Source organism: Ornithorhynchus anatinus, chromosome 2 (assembly GCF_004115215.2).
Source record: "Ornithorhynchus anatinus isolate Pmale09 chromosome 2, mOrnAna1.pri.v4, whole genome shotgun sequence".
In the NCBI taxonomy this organism is placed as follows: domain Eukaryota; kingdom Metazoa; phylum Chordata; class Mammalia; order Monotremata; family Ornithorhynchidae; genus Ornithorhynchus; species Ornithorhynchus anatinus.
The window spans coordinates 119,500,293-119,516,870 of NC_041729.1; the positions used below are offsets into that span (position 1 = coordinate 119,500,293).

Consider the following 16,578-nt stretch of genomic DNA (forward strand, 5'->3'; position numbering starts at 1 on the left):
ATGAGGGAGTACCAAAATAGTTTAGAGAAGATCCACTTGCATGGAGACATAGTGCCACAATGAGCTCTGGGGCCAGCCCAGCTCAGATTAGCTTACCCACTTCCATCCATTATGTGGGAGTCTTAAATGCTGAAATCAAGAAGAGAGGCCTCTTTGGGACAGCACCGTCAGTAAGATCAAAATAGCAAGAGACAAAATTGAAAGCCAAGTCAGGCAAAGAAAACAGAAGCGAAGGAATTGAAGACCACGTGTGGGAATTATTCCGTACACACTGATGTATGTGATAAATTTAGGACATAAAATGTGTCATCTTTGTATTCAGAACCTGTAGGTAAAAAAATACATGGCAATTCTGCTAAAAATAATCAATGAATGGTATTTATTAAGCAATGAGCACTGTATTAGGCACTTGGCAAATTCCCTATCCCAAAGAGTTTACATTCTAGAAGAAGACCCAGACATTAAAATAAATTACAGATATGTACACAGGTACTTTAGGGCTAAGTGAGGGATGAATACGAAGTGCTTGAAGGGTATAGATCCAAATGCACAGGAAATGCAGAAGGGGGAAATGCAGTGGGGGAAATGCGGATTTAGTTGGGAAGACCTCTTGGAGAAGATGTGATGGGGAAGGCATTTAGGAGAGGATGCAATTTTAATTTGGCTTTAAAGCTGAGGAGAGTAATAGTCTGTTGTATATTGAAAGGGAAGGGAGTTACAGGCCAGAGGATGGATGAGTAAGGGACAAGGTGAGATAACAAGATCAAGGTACAGTGAGTAGGTTTCTATTTAGAGGAGCAAAGTGGGTGGCTGGGTTGTAGTAGAAAATCAGCGACATAAAATAGAAGACAGCGAGTGGATTGAGGGCTTTAAAAATATTATTAAGAAGTTCCTGTTTGAAGTACAGGTGGATGAGCAGCCACTGGAATTCTTGAGAAGTGGGGAGATGTGAACTGAACACTTCACAGAAAAATGATTGGGGCATCAGAGTGAAATACTGACTGGAGTGGGGAAAGACAGGAGGCAGGGAAGTCAATGAGAAGGATGATTCAGTAGTCAAGGTGGGATAGAATGCTTGGATCAGCACAGAGAGAGTTTGGAGACGACAGGGTGAACATGATTTGGTGACAGATTCAGTATGTGGGTTGAATGAGAAAGGTGAGCTGAGGACAATGTCAAGATTATGGGATTAGGAAGTGGGAAGGATAGTGGTGTTGCTACAGTAATGGGAAATGTCAGGGTGAATACAGGGTTTGGGTGGGAAGATGAGGAGTCCTGATTCAAATTTGTAAAGTTTGAGTTGTCGGCTGGATACCTAAATATTTATGTCCTGAAGACAAGAGGAAATAGGAGACTTCAGAGCAAAGAAGTTAGGGCTGGAGAAGTAGATTTGGGAATCACCCTCAGAGAAATGGTAGTTGAAACTATGGGAGTGAATGACTTTTCTACAGAAGTGGGTAGAGATGGAAAATAGAAGGGGACCCAGAACTGAGCCTTGAGGAACTCCCACTGACGATGGGGGTCAGGGGTGGAATTTATGAAAGACATGGAAAGGGAGTGGCCAGAGAGATGGAAGGAGAATCAGGAGAGTACAGTGTCAGTAAAGCAAAGGTTGGATAATGTTTCAAGGAGAAAAGGGGTGGTCTACAGTGTCAAAGACTGCTGAGAGGTCAAGGAGGATTAGGATAGAGAAGAGGCTACTGAATTTGGCTAGAAAGATCATTGCTGACCTTAGAGAGGGAGTTTCTGGGAAGAGATACCAAGCCCATTGCCCTCACCAGTTGTTCCAAATGTTAAACTCCCTCCATAAACCCCCTGCTCACCCTACCCCCTATTTCTTGACCCTAATGACCTGACCGACTACTTTATTGAGAAAATTGAAACTATCAGGCATGATCTCCCTAAAATTCCCCCTGCTCCTCTCCAGTTCCTCCCTCCTCCTGCCCTTTCTTCAACTCTCCCATCTTTCCGAGCAGTATCTCAAGAGGAGATCTCCTGCCTTCTCTCAAAATCCATTCCTACACCTCCACTTCAGACTCCATCCCTTTGCACCTTATCAAAGAACTTATCGCTTCCCTTCTTCCTCCCTGACTGCCATTTTCAACTGTAGGCTCTCCAGTGGCTTCTTCCTCACTACTTTCAAACATTCCCATGTCTCTCCTATCCTAAAAAAACCCTTCCTTGACCTCATGGCTCCCTCCAGTTATTGTCCCATCTCCTTCCTACCATTCCTCTCCAAATTCCTTGAGAAACGTCTCTACACCTGCTGTCTCAAGTTCCTCTCCTCCAATTCTCTCCTTAACCCGCTGCCCCCAATCTGGATTCCATCCCCTTAACTCCACAAAATTTTCTCTCTACCGAGGGTGTAGACAACTCACTCTAGCATTTCCCAGGAATGGCAGGAGGGAGATGAAATTATAGCTGGAGGGAGCTGTGGACTCAAGGGAGGGGTTTTTAGGATGGGGGTGAGTATGTTTGAAAGCAGTGGGGAAGAAGCCACTAGAAAGTGAACTGTTGAATATGGTGATCAGTGAAGGAAGAAAAGAGGGGGCAAGTGTTTTGCTTAGGTATAAAGAAACGGGTTTGGAGGCACAAGTGGAGGGATTAGCTTTTGAGAGGAGATGGGAGATCTCTTGAGATGTTGCTGGGAAAGATGGGAGAGTCCAAGAAGGGGCACGAGGAGGGAGATTTTAGAAAGGAATAAGGGAGATTTTAGGCTATTAAGCCCAATAGTTTCAATTTTGTCGAAAAAGGGGCCAAGTCATCGGGGTGACAGATGGACTGATTTTAGAATTATTATTAGATATTTGAAAATATTACAGTAATGCCTACTGTCTTTTCCCCCCCCATTTAAACAAATGTGTTTCTCTATTTCAGCTACTACTAAACTCAATTTTGAGTCTAAAGACCAATATCCAGTCTAAAGCCTGGATAATATTTTAATAAAGCAAAAATTACACAGTGAATGAAATAAAAAGGGCACTTAGGACAATTGCTTATATTGACAAATTGCAAATCTGCTTTATCTAAAAGGCTCACCAACTAAAGAAAATTCTGCAACAGGAGGGTGCTTTGCATTACATGTTCCTAAAGACTGAACGGCTGGATGTCAAAAGTAGTTTGGGAGTCACATTTTAAAGTACAGTACAGATAATATGAAGGGAATTTTTAACACTTAAAAAATCATTTCCCTAAAAAGTTCAATTAATTAGGAAATATGGTCTCACTGAAAACTTTAGTTTACTCCTGGAAAATTGAAGGACTTGCAATATGGAAATCGCAATGCTGGGGGAAAAAAAGCTAAAAAGCACATTTCTCAAACTCTTATTTGGCTTTGTTGATTTCTCAGGCACAAAACTTGCCCCCAAAACAAGGAAAATCTAAAATAAGGAATAATGAAATGATAGTTAAAATGATCTTTCATTTCCTAAAATTAATGAACTTTTAGAATCCAGCAAATTCTTAGAAAAATTAGATCCACACAAAAAAAATTGCCAAATATAAAGGAATTAAAATAAATCCACTGAAGCATCAAAAGTTTGTAAGCTTCATGAAGCCCAGGATCATATCTTCTAAGTGTACTGTTCCTTCCCATTAGTTTAGCACACGTTCTGAGCCCATTAGGCATCCTATAAATACAACAGATTAAAGGTTCCTGAAAGTATCAACAAAAAACTACATGTTTTTAAGGAATACTTCCATGATTTTTCCATTAAGGGTAACTTTTAGTTGAGTTAATATCCTATTTCTAGAGTTTTCCAGGATCTCGGTTTTGAGATGGATTTTGTTTAGGTTGTTTTTATTTCGATGATATGTCATGAGACCAATCTATAGCAAAAATGGGGGAAAAACACACCCAAATGCATTTAGGCTTCAAGTTACAGAAATATTAGTAAATGAAAGATTAAAAAGGTCCGTTTTTATTGTCAAATTCAACTGCCAAAGAGCAAGTCACAGAAAAGGAGACATAGATGATCAAATTTAATGTCAATATCTGGACTTGTCTGGGTTTATCCTGTCAAAACACTATCAAATTAGTGATCAGATCAATCTCATTTGTCTAAAGCAGTTGTTTTTTGGAGAGGAAATTTTTTTATAATTAACCAAAAAGTTAAAATAAAATATTTTCACTAAGATCAACCATTTAATTAAATGATTACCATCAAATTTACTGCTATCAACTTTTTTTAATCTTGTATTTTGTTTCTTTCTCTTCTAAAGAAATCATGATCTTAAGACGTTCAAGAATTCCAAACCATCTGAGAAGCAGAAAAACCTAAATTGGCCATCATTCTTATTAAAAAAATGATACTGACAATGAGATTCTAACCATATACAGAATGAATGAACACTTGGAGAAATGACATGGCACTATGTTCCTTTGAGGGGTTCCAGAATAATCCTTTCACAACTGAAAAAAAAAAAATCTGATGCTGATTCCAGCCAAAATAGAACCCGACTGGTTTTAAATCCTCTCTTCTGAGAAATGCAGTGACAAAGGTTAGCTACAATTTCTCTATCTCCTTTCTTCAAAATAATTTGCCTAGGCAGTAGATTTTTGGATTTGGATTTTTGTGGAAGTCCCACAGCACTTATCTACACGCCTGTAATTTATGTATATTAAATGTCTGTCTCCCCTTCTAGACTGTAAGGTCTTTGTGGCAAGGAATGTGTTTACCAACACTGTTGTTTTGTACTCACCCAAGAACCTAGTACAGTACTCTGCACACATTGTGTTCCATAAGTACTATTGATTAAAAACAATAGTAGTCAAATAAGTAAAGCTTTACAGTTCTCATAAATATATTACTCATCCTGACAATTATGCTTAAATTTCTTAAGAACAGTTACAGCAATTAAGGCATTCCATGATCCTTTCTTTTGTAAATAGATTAAAAACATAAAATGTATAATAATAATAATGGTAATTGTTAAGTGCTTTTTATTTGTCAAACACTGGGGTAGATACAAGCTAATCAGGTTGTGCAAAGTCCCTATTGCTAATAATAATAATAATAAAAATAATGATGCTATTTGTTCAGCGCTTACTCTGTGCCAAGCACTGTTCTAAGCACGGGGGTAGATACAAGGTAATCAGGTTGTCCCACGAGAGGCTCAGTCTTAATCCCCATTTTACAAATGAGGTAACAGACACAGAGAAGTTGTGACTTTCCCAAAGTCACAAAGCTGACAAGTGGAGAAGCCTCAATTAGAAACCACAACCTCTGAATCCCAAGCCTGTGCTCTTTCCACTAAGCCATAAGGTAATTGAGGCACAGAAGTTAAGTGACTTCCCCAAGGTCAAACAGAAAAGGAGCAGAGCCAGAAATAGAACCCAAATCCTTCTGATACCCAGGCTTGTGTCCAATCTATGTATATACATATTAAAAGCATTTTCTTCCTAAATAATAATAATAATAATTGTGGTATTTAAGCACTATGTAGGCACTTACCGCTATGTCCCAAGCAATGTACTATGCACTACAGTGGATACAAGATAATCAGTCAGACCCAGACCCTATCCAACACAGAGCACAGAGACTAAGGAAGATACTTAATCTCCATTTTACAGATGATGAAACTGAGGTAAATCAATCAATTGTATTTATTGAGCACTTACTGTACTAAGCACTTGGGAAAGTATAATATAACAATATGACAGAGTTGGTGGACATATTCCCTGCTCACAAAGAGTTTACAGGCTAGAGGGTGAAACAGACAATAATATTAATTAATTCCACATATGTAAATAAGTGCTGTCCAGCTGCAGGGGGAGGAAGTGAATAAAAAGAGTAAATCAAGGTGATGCAAAAGGGAGTGGTAGAACAGGAAATGAGAGCTTAGTCAGGAAAGGCCTCTTGGAGAAGATGTGCCTTCAATTAGGCTTTGAAGATGGGGAGTGCGATCATCTGTTGGACATGAAAAGAGAGTGAGTTCCAGGCCAGAGCAGAGCATGGGTGAGAGAATGGTGTCAAGATAGGTTAGATGAAGGTACAGAGAGTAGGTTGGCACCAGAGGAAAGAAGTGTGCGGGTTGGGTTGATGATGATGGCATTTGTTATGCACTTACTATGTGCCAAGCACTGTTCTAAGCATTTGGGTAGATACAGGGTAATCAGGTTGTCCCACCTGGGGCTAACAGTTTTAATCTCCATTTTACAGATAAGGTAACTGAGGCACAGGGAAATTGACTTGTCCAAAGTCACACAGCTGACAAGTGGCAAAGCCAGGATTAGAACCCTAATACTCTAATACCACCAACTAAAGACAGATTGAGAAATGATAACTGTTTTTCCTCTGATATGACTATCTCACAAGTGCCACCCCCTCCACCTGTGCCTCGGACCCCATTCCCTCTCACCTTATTAAAACCATCGCCCTTGCCCTCCTCCCTTCCTTAACTTCTATTTTTAACCACTCAATCTCCAATGGCTCCTTCCCCGCTGCCTTCAAACATGCCCACGTCTCCCCCATCCTAAAAAAACCCGCTCTTGACCCCACTTCCCCCTCCAGTTATCGCCCTATCTCCCTACTACCCTTCCTTTCCAAAATCCTAGAACGAGTCGTCTACAATCGATGCTTAGAATTCCTTAACTCCCATTCTCTCCTAGACCCCCTCCAATCTGGCTTCCGTCCCCTCCACTCTACCGAGACTGCTCTCTCTAAGGTCACCCATGACCTCCTTCTTGCCAAATCCAATGGCTCCTACTCCATTCTAATCCTCCTTGACCTCTCTGCTGCCTTTGACACTGTCGACCATCCCCTCCTCCTCCATACCTTATCTCACCTTGGCTTCACGGACTCCGTCCTCTCCTAGTTCTCCTCTTACCTCTCTGGCCGGTCATTCTCGGTCTCCTTCGCTGGTGCCTCCTCCCCCTCCCATCCTTTAACTGTTGGAGTTCCTCAAGGGTCAGTTCTTGGCCCTCTTCTGTTCTCCATTTACACTCACTCCCTCGGTGAACTCATTCGCTCTCACGGCTTTGACTACCATCTCTACGCAGATGACACGCAGATCTACATCTCCGCCCCTGTCCTCTCCCCCTCCCTTCAGGCTTGCATCTCCTCCTGCCTCCAGGACGTCTCCACCTGGATGTCGGCCCACCACCTAAAACTCAATATGAGCGAGACTGAGCTCCTCATCTTCCCTCCCAAACCCGGTCCTCTCCCAGACTTCTCTATCACCGTGGATGGCACGACCATCCTTCCCGTCTCTCAGGCCCGCAATCTCGGTGTCATCCTTGACTCGTCTCTCTCGTTCACCCCACACATCCTATCCGTTACCAAGACCTGCCGGTTTCACCTCTACAATATCGCCAAGATCCGCCCTTTCCTCTCCACCCAAACGGCTACCTTACTGCTACGGGCTCTCGTTATATCCCGGCTAGACTACTGTGTCAGCCTTCTCTCTGACCTCCCTTTCTCCTCTCTCGCCCCGCTCCAGTCTATTCTTCACTCCGCTGCCCGGCTCATCTTCCTGCAGAAACGATCTTTGCATGTCACTCCCCTTCTTAAACAACTCCAGTGGTTGCCTATCAACCTCCGCTCCAAACAAAAACTCCTCACTCTAGGCTTCAAGGCTCTCCATCACCTTGCCCCTTCCTACCTCTCCTCCCTTCTCTCTTTCTACCACCCACCCCGCACGCTCCGCTCCTATGCCACCCACCTCCTCACCGTCCCTCAGTCTCACCTATCCCGCCGTCGACCCCTGGGCCACGTCCTCCCATGGTCCTGGAACGCCCTCCCTCTTCACCTCCGCCAAACTGATTCTCTTCCCCTCTTCAAAACCCTACTTAAAACTCAACTCCTCCAAGAGGCCTTCCCAGACTGAGCTCCTCTTCTCCCTCTACTCCCTCTGCCACCCCCCGCTTTACCTCTCCGCAGCTTAACCCTCTTTTTCCCCTTTTCCCTCTGCTCCTCCACCTCTCCCTTCCCATCCCCACAGCACTGTACTCGTCCGCTCAACTATATATATTTCCATTACCCTATTTATTTTGTTAATGAATTGTACATCGCCTTGATTCTATTTAGTTGCCATTGTTTTTACGAGATGTTCTTCCCCTTGACTCTATTTATTGCCATTGTTCTTGTCTGTCCGTCTCCCCCGATTAGACTGTAAGCCCGTCAAACAGCAGGGACTGTCTCTATCTGTTGCCGACTTGTTCATCCCAAGCGCTTAGTACAGTGCTCTGCACATAGTAAGTGCTCAATAAATACTATTAACAACAACAACAACAACAAGTGTGAGAACAGTTAGTCCTCAAAACCTCAGACACAATTGAAACATTTATTCCTAAAATGAGCTATCAAATGATGAAAAAGAAAGATGTTGAAAGATCCCTATCCAACAATTAACTCACAATTAACTCAATAATTGCCCCACATGGGACAACCTAATTACCCTGTAACTACCCCAGCGCTTAGAACAGTGTTTGGCACATAGTAAGCACTTAAATACCATCATCATCATCAAACCAACCAATCCAACCTGCACACTTCTTTCCTCCAGTGTCAGCCTACTCTCTGTACCTTGATCTTATCTATCTTAGCACCAGCCTCTCACCCATGCCCTGCCCCTGGCCTGGAAATCACTCCCTTTTCATATCCAATTAATTAATTAATTTAATTAACAATTAAATGTAAAATGTAAAAGTAAGTGTAAATCCAACAAAAAAAAAATTTAAGGTGCTAATTCTGGATGAACCTTGTTACACTATGAACACTATGTCTTGAAGGCTATTAGAAATTTTTGCAGATATACCAATTAAAAAGTTAGGCTATACTCCCACTGTATTCTTCTCCAAAAATCTCTTACTCTTCAAATACTTTCACACACACACACACACACACACAAATCCTCATCCTTGGTGTGAAGGGGTTAATCTCATTTACTAGTCTCAATTAGAGCTCCCTGTTTACTCTACAGAAATTAAAGTGAATTAAACTGCATACAATGTAACAAGGACAAGCCCCACCCCCACCCCCACCCCCAAAAAAAACCCCACTTTGTCATAGGGACCTATCATTATAAAAAGAGTTTTTGAGAAAAACCTGTCTTTGAGACAGCCGGCCCAATGTGCTCATTGCACTGTTAATTTGCTAGGGATAAAAAATGTGTTACTATTGGGTAAAGAGATCTTTCTCATCTGATCCCCTCTCCTTCCTAGCCAGTTCCTCCCAAGCTTTCTCCTTCCTACCCCAGTATCTCATCCAAATATTTCTGAAGTGTACTGAATATTTTCTTCATATCTTTCTGGATGTAAACTTACGTGATAAACTATTTAGCTTCTTATTGCCTCTCTAGAGTATCTAGTCCAACTAATTTTATAGACTAAACAAGATCAGATAAAACAAATTTCAGAAAATATTGATGTCAAGAACCTAAAGGCAAACAAGGGCAGGCTTTTCCTATGAAGTAAAAATATCATACTGACTTGTAATTGAACTGAATTATCCTGAAGGCCTTCAACAATGGAAGAAAATCTATCAATATTTCTTTCTTCTCCAGCAGTAGTAAACGCATCCAAAACTTCACTGAGGCTATGAAAATTATAAAACAGAGCAACATCAGAAAATACTTATAAGATGTTAAACTTAATGAGAAGAAACTACTAAATATCAGAAAACTACAACTTTGGGAGATTAAAATTATTTTTGTTCACATTATTTTACATTTCATGTATTTTGTTCAAATATTGTTGGATTGCATTGTACTTAAACAGCTAATTAAGCTTCTTGTTGGAGACCCTGGGGATCATAGTTACCTCTAAAATTGGAAAGATCCTATATGGATACTTTTAAAAATGAAATCTAGAACTAGACTTGTGTATCTTAAAATATTTTCATAATTAATATTAAGGGACTACTTTTTCTATGTTAAGTTTTGTTTTTTACTTACTGATGTATCTGGTTATATTGGATATGCAATGTTGCAATCTGGAGCAGGCAGTAACATCACACCTGCCTTCTCCAAGTTCAGTTTATCTATCTATGCCCTTAGTTGCTGATTATTCTATTTTAAATGTTTCCATTTTCTGTAGCTTGACTACAAATTTTTTCTCTTTTCTATGGGTTTATCCACCCACTCCTAGGTAGTGAGATCCTGTGGGACAGACTCCAGACAGATTTGTTAATTTTGTATTTACTTCAGGACATAGCACAAACTCAGTACATACCTAATTACAATAATTAAAAACAGCTACCAATCTGATCAAAGCAAAACAAAATACTTACATGCTTTCTTCTCCAACAATGCATATTGCCGAAAGAAGTTTAACAATATCCATCATCATGTTCGGTTGCCGAGGATCAATTGCTTTGGCCAATAATAAAAGGCTCCTTTCTTCTCCCATAATTCTTTCCAAGCCATACTAAAATGATTGTTTAAAATACGTATTACATCAGTATTTATGCTGAGATAAATATGTAAACACCAATATGATTCAGAACAAAAGAAAGTTATCCTAACAGCAGAAGCAGCATGGACTAGTGTATTAAAGTATGGGCCTGGAAGTCAGAGTGACTGGGTTCTAATTCCAGCTCCAGCATTTTTCTGTGTGACCTCAGGCAAATCACATAATTTCTCTGTGAGTGTTATCTCATCTGTAAAATGGGGATTAAATGTACTAAATGTAGGAATAGATACAAGAGACAGTAAGTGCTCTATAAATGTGATTGGATGAATGAAGAAAAGCTGATCAGACACAGTCTTTCTCCTACATAGGACTCACCATCTAAACAGGAGGGAATAGAATAGACTCCCCATTTCACATATGAAAAGGGAGATACAAAAAAACAACTGAGTAATTTGCCAGTTTCGCCCAGCTGGCAAAATGTCGAGTTGGATTAGGATCCAGGTCCTCTGACTCTTAGGTTTGTGCTTTGTTCCCTAGGCCACATTGCCTCCCAGAAGTGAGCCTTGAGGGATCAGTCAGGTGATGGGAGACAGAGAAGGAACAGACAGAGAAGCTGGTGAAAGAGATTTTCTCTCCACCAAATTGCAGTGTAACTCCTCCTGATAACTGGAGGCTCCCAACATGGCTCTTGGGTCCCAATATGCCCTAGGCACAACCAGCTACACAGACTTCAACCTCTGCTAGGCGTTGACTGCATGTCACTCTCCAGCAAATTCTCTTCCCCCAACATGGTTCCAAGGCCCTTGTCATCTTCCTCTAGTGGACAGCCAAGCTGCCTCCCTGGGATGACAGTGATTCTCCTCCATGTCACTGAGGAAACTCCACCCTGACTTGTCTCGCACAATGCCAGGGGAATAGAGAAAATCAACCGCAGCCTGTCACCACCTCCACAAAATCTGGGGAAGGTGTGGAGGTTGCTGCTATAGTGGTTACTGTGGCTGTGACCATGAACTCTGAGCCTCAAGGAGCCTAAAATTAATTTCCTCTAGCCCCAGTCCTCTACTGATCTTTATTTTGGTCTTCATGTCACCTTTGTGTTTCATTTCATCTCTCCTTATGTCTGTTATCGACCCCTTTTCGTTTTTTTATTAGTGTGAACCTCCCAAGGGGCAGGAAGCATATCTAATCCCCACCTTCATATTCTTTCCCAGAACTTAGTATAGTGTTCTGCACACAATATAAACAGTTCATTACATAATAAAACACACAGTACTATAAGGAGTGACCAGAGAGGTAGGAGAAGGATAGGACAGTAACACTGAAACCAAGATTAGACATAGTTTGCGGTTTGCAGCATTTAGTACAATGCCTCAGCATTTAGTATAGTGTTTGTAACATAGAAAGTGTGTAACAAATACCATTAAAAAAAAGTGGGTGGTCTAGTGTCAAAGGCAATGAGAGGTCTAGAAGAATTAGGCTGGAAGAGAGATCATTTGATTTGGCAAGGATAAAGTCATTAGTGACCTTGGAGAGAGAAATCAATCAAATACATTTATTAAACACTTACTGTGTGCAGAACACTGTGCTAAGTACTTGGGACAGTACAATACAACAGAGTTGAAAGACACAGTCCCCCCCACCCCACTCCAACAAGGAACTTATAGTTTAGAAGGTGAGACAGACTTTAAAATGAATTACAAGTATGTATATCAATGTTGAGGGACTAAGCAAGGGGTAAATATCAAGTGCCTAAAGGGAAAAGATCCAAGTGCCTAAGTGATGTAGAAGGGAAGATAGGGAAGGAAAATGAGAGACTAGTCAGGAAAGACCTCTTGGAGGAAATGTGATTAATGATTTCAGGGGAGTAAAGGAGGAAAAGGCAGACTGCAGTGGGTCCAGAAGACAGTAACTGTAAACAACTCATTCAAGGAGTTTGGAAAGGAATGGTAGAAGGGAAGTGATAACTGGAGGGTGCAATGTGTCAATGGGGTGGGTTATTATAGAATATGAGAAACATGTTCATGTTTGAAAGCATAGGGAAAGGAGCCATTGGTGAATGAGCAACTGAAGATGGCGGTCAGGGAAAGAAGTAGATCCTCATCTTCAAATCCTTCACCAGCTTGGACCTCATTTGTTTCAATCAATCCGTGATATTTATTCAGGGCTTATGGTATGCAGAGGACCATATTAAGTGCTTGGAAGTGCAATATACACATGATTTTAATGGTATTCAATGACACACAATACACAGAAGGAATAGTCTGATCAAATAAACTGAGAAGCAATGAAATTGCAATTATTTAGGTTTCTGACTTTTAAACAACTGCTTGAGATTTAAGTACCTTAGTGTTCATCAGGGCCTTCAAACACTGGATGACTTTGTGCTGACTCCTCTTCATGACTTTTTCCTGACTGTAGGGAAAAAACAAGCACAGAATATAATTAACTGAATTTAAATATATAACTATACAATAATGAAAATTGGGAGGTCTCCTTACGTTTTGCTGTGAACCAGTCTTTCCAAAACATCCAACAACAACCCCAATCCTTCCTGTCCAAAGTTTTCCACCCAGCTGAAAAATAAAAATACATTGTATCAATGAGATATGCAATCCTTATATTCAAGGTATTTATGGAGTGCAGAGCCCTGGACTAGAGTACTAAAGAAAAGGATGTTCCAGGTTATCCAAATAATTACAATACTCCTTCTCTGGAGAGCACAAAATGTTTTGCTGACTACCCTGCTCAACCTCAGTACTTAGCTGAGTACTTAGTAAGACTGAGACACACTCCTTGATTTACCAAAAATAAACAAGGAATTCTTGAATCCCATGAATTCTTGATGGTGAATAGCATGAAGATGCAATATTCATTCGATCGTATTTATTGAGCGCTTACTGTGTGCAGAACACTGTACTAAGCACTTGGAAAGTACAATTCAACAACAAATAGAGATAATTCCTGCCCACAACGGGCTCACAGTCTAGAAACACAAAGAGTAGAAAGCAATCCAAAGCCAAAATCACCTCCCAACCCTTTCTATCTGAACTATAGGGTTGCCAATACTTCAACAAAATTTAAAGAAATTTAAAAAGAAACATGATTTATCTTAACAATACAGGATCTAATTAATCCAGACAACTTCCCCCATTACAGATTGAAACTTATGAAAACGGAGATTCCCAAGTTAAAGCACAAACTAATTACACAAAATTACTCTACAAAATCACCTTTATTTTAAGGATTATTAATTTCTAATCAGAAACAATGTAATTCAAAAATCTAAACCAATGAGACTTGACTAAACATTCCTTTTTGCTATGAAAAACTACTTTCGGAAAACCTTCCTCAATTAGCAATAAAGATACAAAATAACTAAATTTAGACAAGCTTTATATTTTAATTAGCAAATGAAATAAAACTATCCCTAAACTGACTTTTAACTTATTAACTGTAGACTAGAACAAAGGTGCACTCAATACATCCGATGGTTAAACGATTGCTATATCCAGTAGATTCCTTTATTAACTTTTCAGTGAAGAAAAATGTCAAAAGGTAAAGTGTTTTTTTCCCCCATTTCTTCATATAGGGATATCTGTGATGTGTGGTAGTATTATAGGGTGCCTATCACTTTCATTTTAGAAAAGGACCACAGCTAAAAGTGATACTGAGTATATAGGTCTTAGGTCCTGACAGCGGATTATTGAAAAACATGGCTTGTAGCATAAGCATGAAATCCCTCAGCATCAGTGGGAGAAGGAAACTGCAACAAGAAAATTATCAAATGATCTATAAACGATCACTCTTCAGGACACTAAATCAGCACTATTTGTTTTGTGCATGTCAGCACAAAGGCTCAAGATATTAAATAATGTAACTATAAACTGCATTCATGGATGACTAAGCAGTGTGCAAATGTCTCATCTTCATGAATAAAAATGACATTCAATTTAACATTTGTTTCAGAAAATATGGCTTAAAAAAAAACAGAGCAAAGTAGGCACTAAATATTACTTTGACTTGAAACCACATCTTTAAAGCCCACAATAGCTAGCCCGAATATTCTCATTGCAAAAAAAAAATCAATTAATGGCATTTTATTCACTGTTTTTTTTGTGCCAAGTGCTATAAGTACTTGGGAGATTATAATAAACCTGGTAGACACTATTGCTGCCCACAAGCAATTTATAGTTTACAAGAAGAGACAGCATTAAAATAAATCACAGATAGGGGAAATGGAAGAGTACAAGGCTATATACCTAAGTGCTGAGCGGCTGAGGGTGAGGTGACTATTCTCTAGACTGTGAGCTCATTGTGGGGAGGAATGTGTCTGTTTGTTGTTACAGTGTACTCTCTCAAGAGCTTAGTACAGTGCTTTGCACAAAGAAAGCACTCAAATACGATTGAGTGAAGTGATTATCAACTGCTTAATCTTGTGGGTAGGAAACAGGTTACTCTCCCAAGTGCTATGCACACAGGAAGCACTCAATACTACTCCTGAGGGTTAACTGGAGTACATCCTCTACTCCATCCTAATCCTCTTCAACCTCTCAGCTACCTTTGATACAGTCGACCACCCCCTTGTACTGGAAACATTATCCATTCTCGGCTTCACCGACACTGTCCTTTCCTGGTTCTCCTCCTATCTCTCTGGTCCTCATTCTCAGTCTCTTTCACTGGGTACACAGACTGATATTTTAGGTAGACTCTTCTCTGTAGCTTTGGATGAAGCAGAGAAACTCCAGATCCCTGACAGTGGTAGAGGAGATGGCTGTCTTGGCTGCTGCTATGGCTACAATTTAAGAAGTTAAAAGGGCCAGAAATTGTACAGTAGGCATTGATGCAATCTGAAACGTAAAGAGGGCAGGGCAAATGAGTAGGCAGAGAATGAGAAAGTGGCCATATACTGGAGAGGAGAGAGAGGAGGGGGGTAGGGAGGTGAAGGAAAGGTGGCATCATTCATTCTGGAAACACATCATGAGCCCCATGCTCTGCTGAAGCCCACAGAGAAGCCACTGAGCTGTTGGAGAACTATGTCATTAGGGCACTGGAATTCTTCTTGATATTTTTGGGTGGATTCACATTAAAATATTTTATAAAAAATACTAAACCCTCTAGAAATGCCAGGAAAGGGGAAAACAACAAAGGTAAAAATTAATCCTATAAGACTTACATCTTTGAAATAAAAATGGACAGTGTAGAACACTTAAAAAAGGAAAAATGAGCTGAAACTTCATGTTCATTGTGCTTAAATTCTACAGTAAGCACTACAACAAAAAATTTAAAGTTGTGGAGCAGGTGAGACGTGCAGCAGTATGTAACCAGCAATGAATCAGAAATGGGGTATGTTGAAAAATGCAACCCTCCTTCAAAATATTTCTGATAATCAAGCACGGAATTCCTCTAAGTCAAACCATACTTTCAGCTGGACTGAGTTTATATGTTGACTTGAAAAAAATAAATAGAAAGAGCTAAAGTTGAGCCCCTTTTCTTCTGCAAGTAATGAGGGTTTGCTAGCTTTAGGACAAGTTAGCACAACCTGAAACTTAACGATGAAGGAGACACTGAAGGTGCCTTAATGTATCCTGTGAAAATTGCTGAGTTAATTGCTCACCATGAGTTTAAAGGGGCAAGACAGAACTGTTCTGGAATCAAAGGCCAGCCAGAGGTGATCTTACTCAGAAGGGAAAGACTGGCTAAGACATAAACAAGCAACGGACAAGCACAGTTTGAATGCAATGAATAACTTTACACTCAAGTCTGTCCTTGTGTGCCACTCTGGGATTCCTAGTGCTTTCAAAGGGAAGGTCACAATTTCTCTGTCATTTGGAAAGCCAATCCTAACGGTTGGGTGACTGCAGCCCTTTTGCTTAACTGACTTTACAGTGGGTTTGATCCATATGTAACAGAATTTTTAGTGGTGAAAAATTTGGCCTTTATAGCTCTTCAATTGAACAATACACCAGGACTTCCTCAGTCTAACTTCTGGAAATCAGTCACCTGTATAGTGGTGTTTCTTCCCCCAAATACTAAGACATTGCTCTAGCCTATAGCCCAAACCAGGAATGTAACCTTTAGGTGTTGTTATTATTATTATGGGATGGGCTCTTGAAGGGTGCGTCAGAAAGTTGGGATGGTTCAGCACTGATGTATGTAACTGTAATTGATTTACTATCTGTCTCGTCAACGACTGTAACCTCGCTGTGGGTATGGAATGTGTCATATTG

General features: G+C 40.3%; 1 protein-coding gene across 3 annotated transcripts in view; it reads right to left on the reverse strand.

Annotated features, from left to right (window-relative positions):
- The window catches only part of DIAPH3 (diaphanous related formin 3), a 314,905-nt gene that overhangs the window by 231,541 nt on the left and 66,786 nt on the right, over window positions 1-16,578 (reverse strand). For all 3 annotated transcript variants that reach the window (XM_029057148.2, XM_029057147.2, XM_039911199.1), the window contains 4 exons: window positions 12,850-12,924; window positions 12,694-12,763; window positions 10,230-10,366; window positions 9,431-9,536 (listed from right to left, as the gene is read on the reverse strand). In XM_029057148.2, coding sequence (XP_028912981.1) covers window positions 9,431-9,536; window positions 10,230-10,366; window positions 12,694-12,763; window positions 12,850-12,924 — 388 coding nt within the window. The remainder of the gene's footprint in view (window positions 1-9,430; window positions 9,537-10,229; window positions 10,367-12,693; window positions 12,764-12,849; window positions 12,925-16,578) is intronic.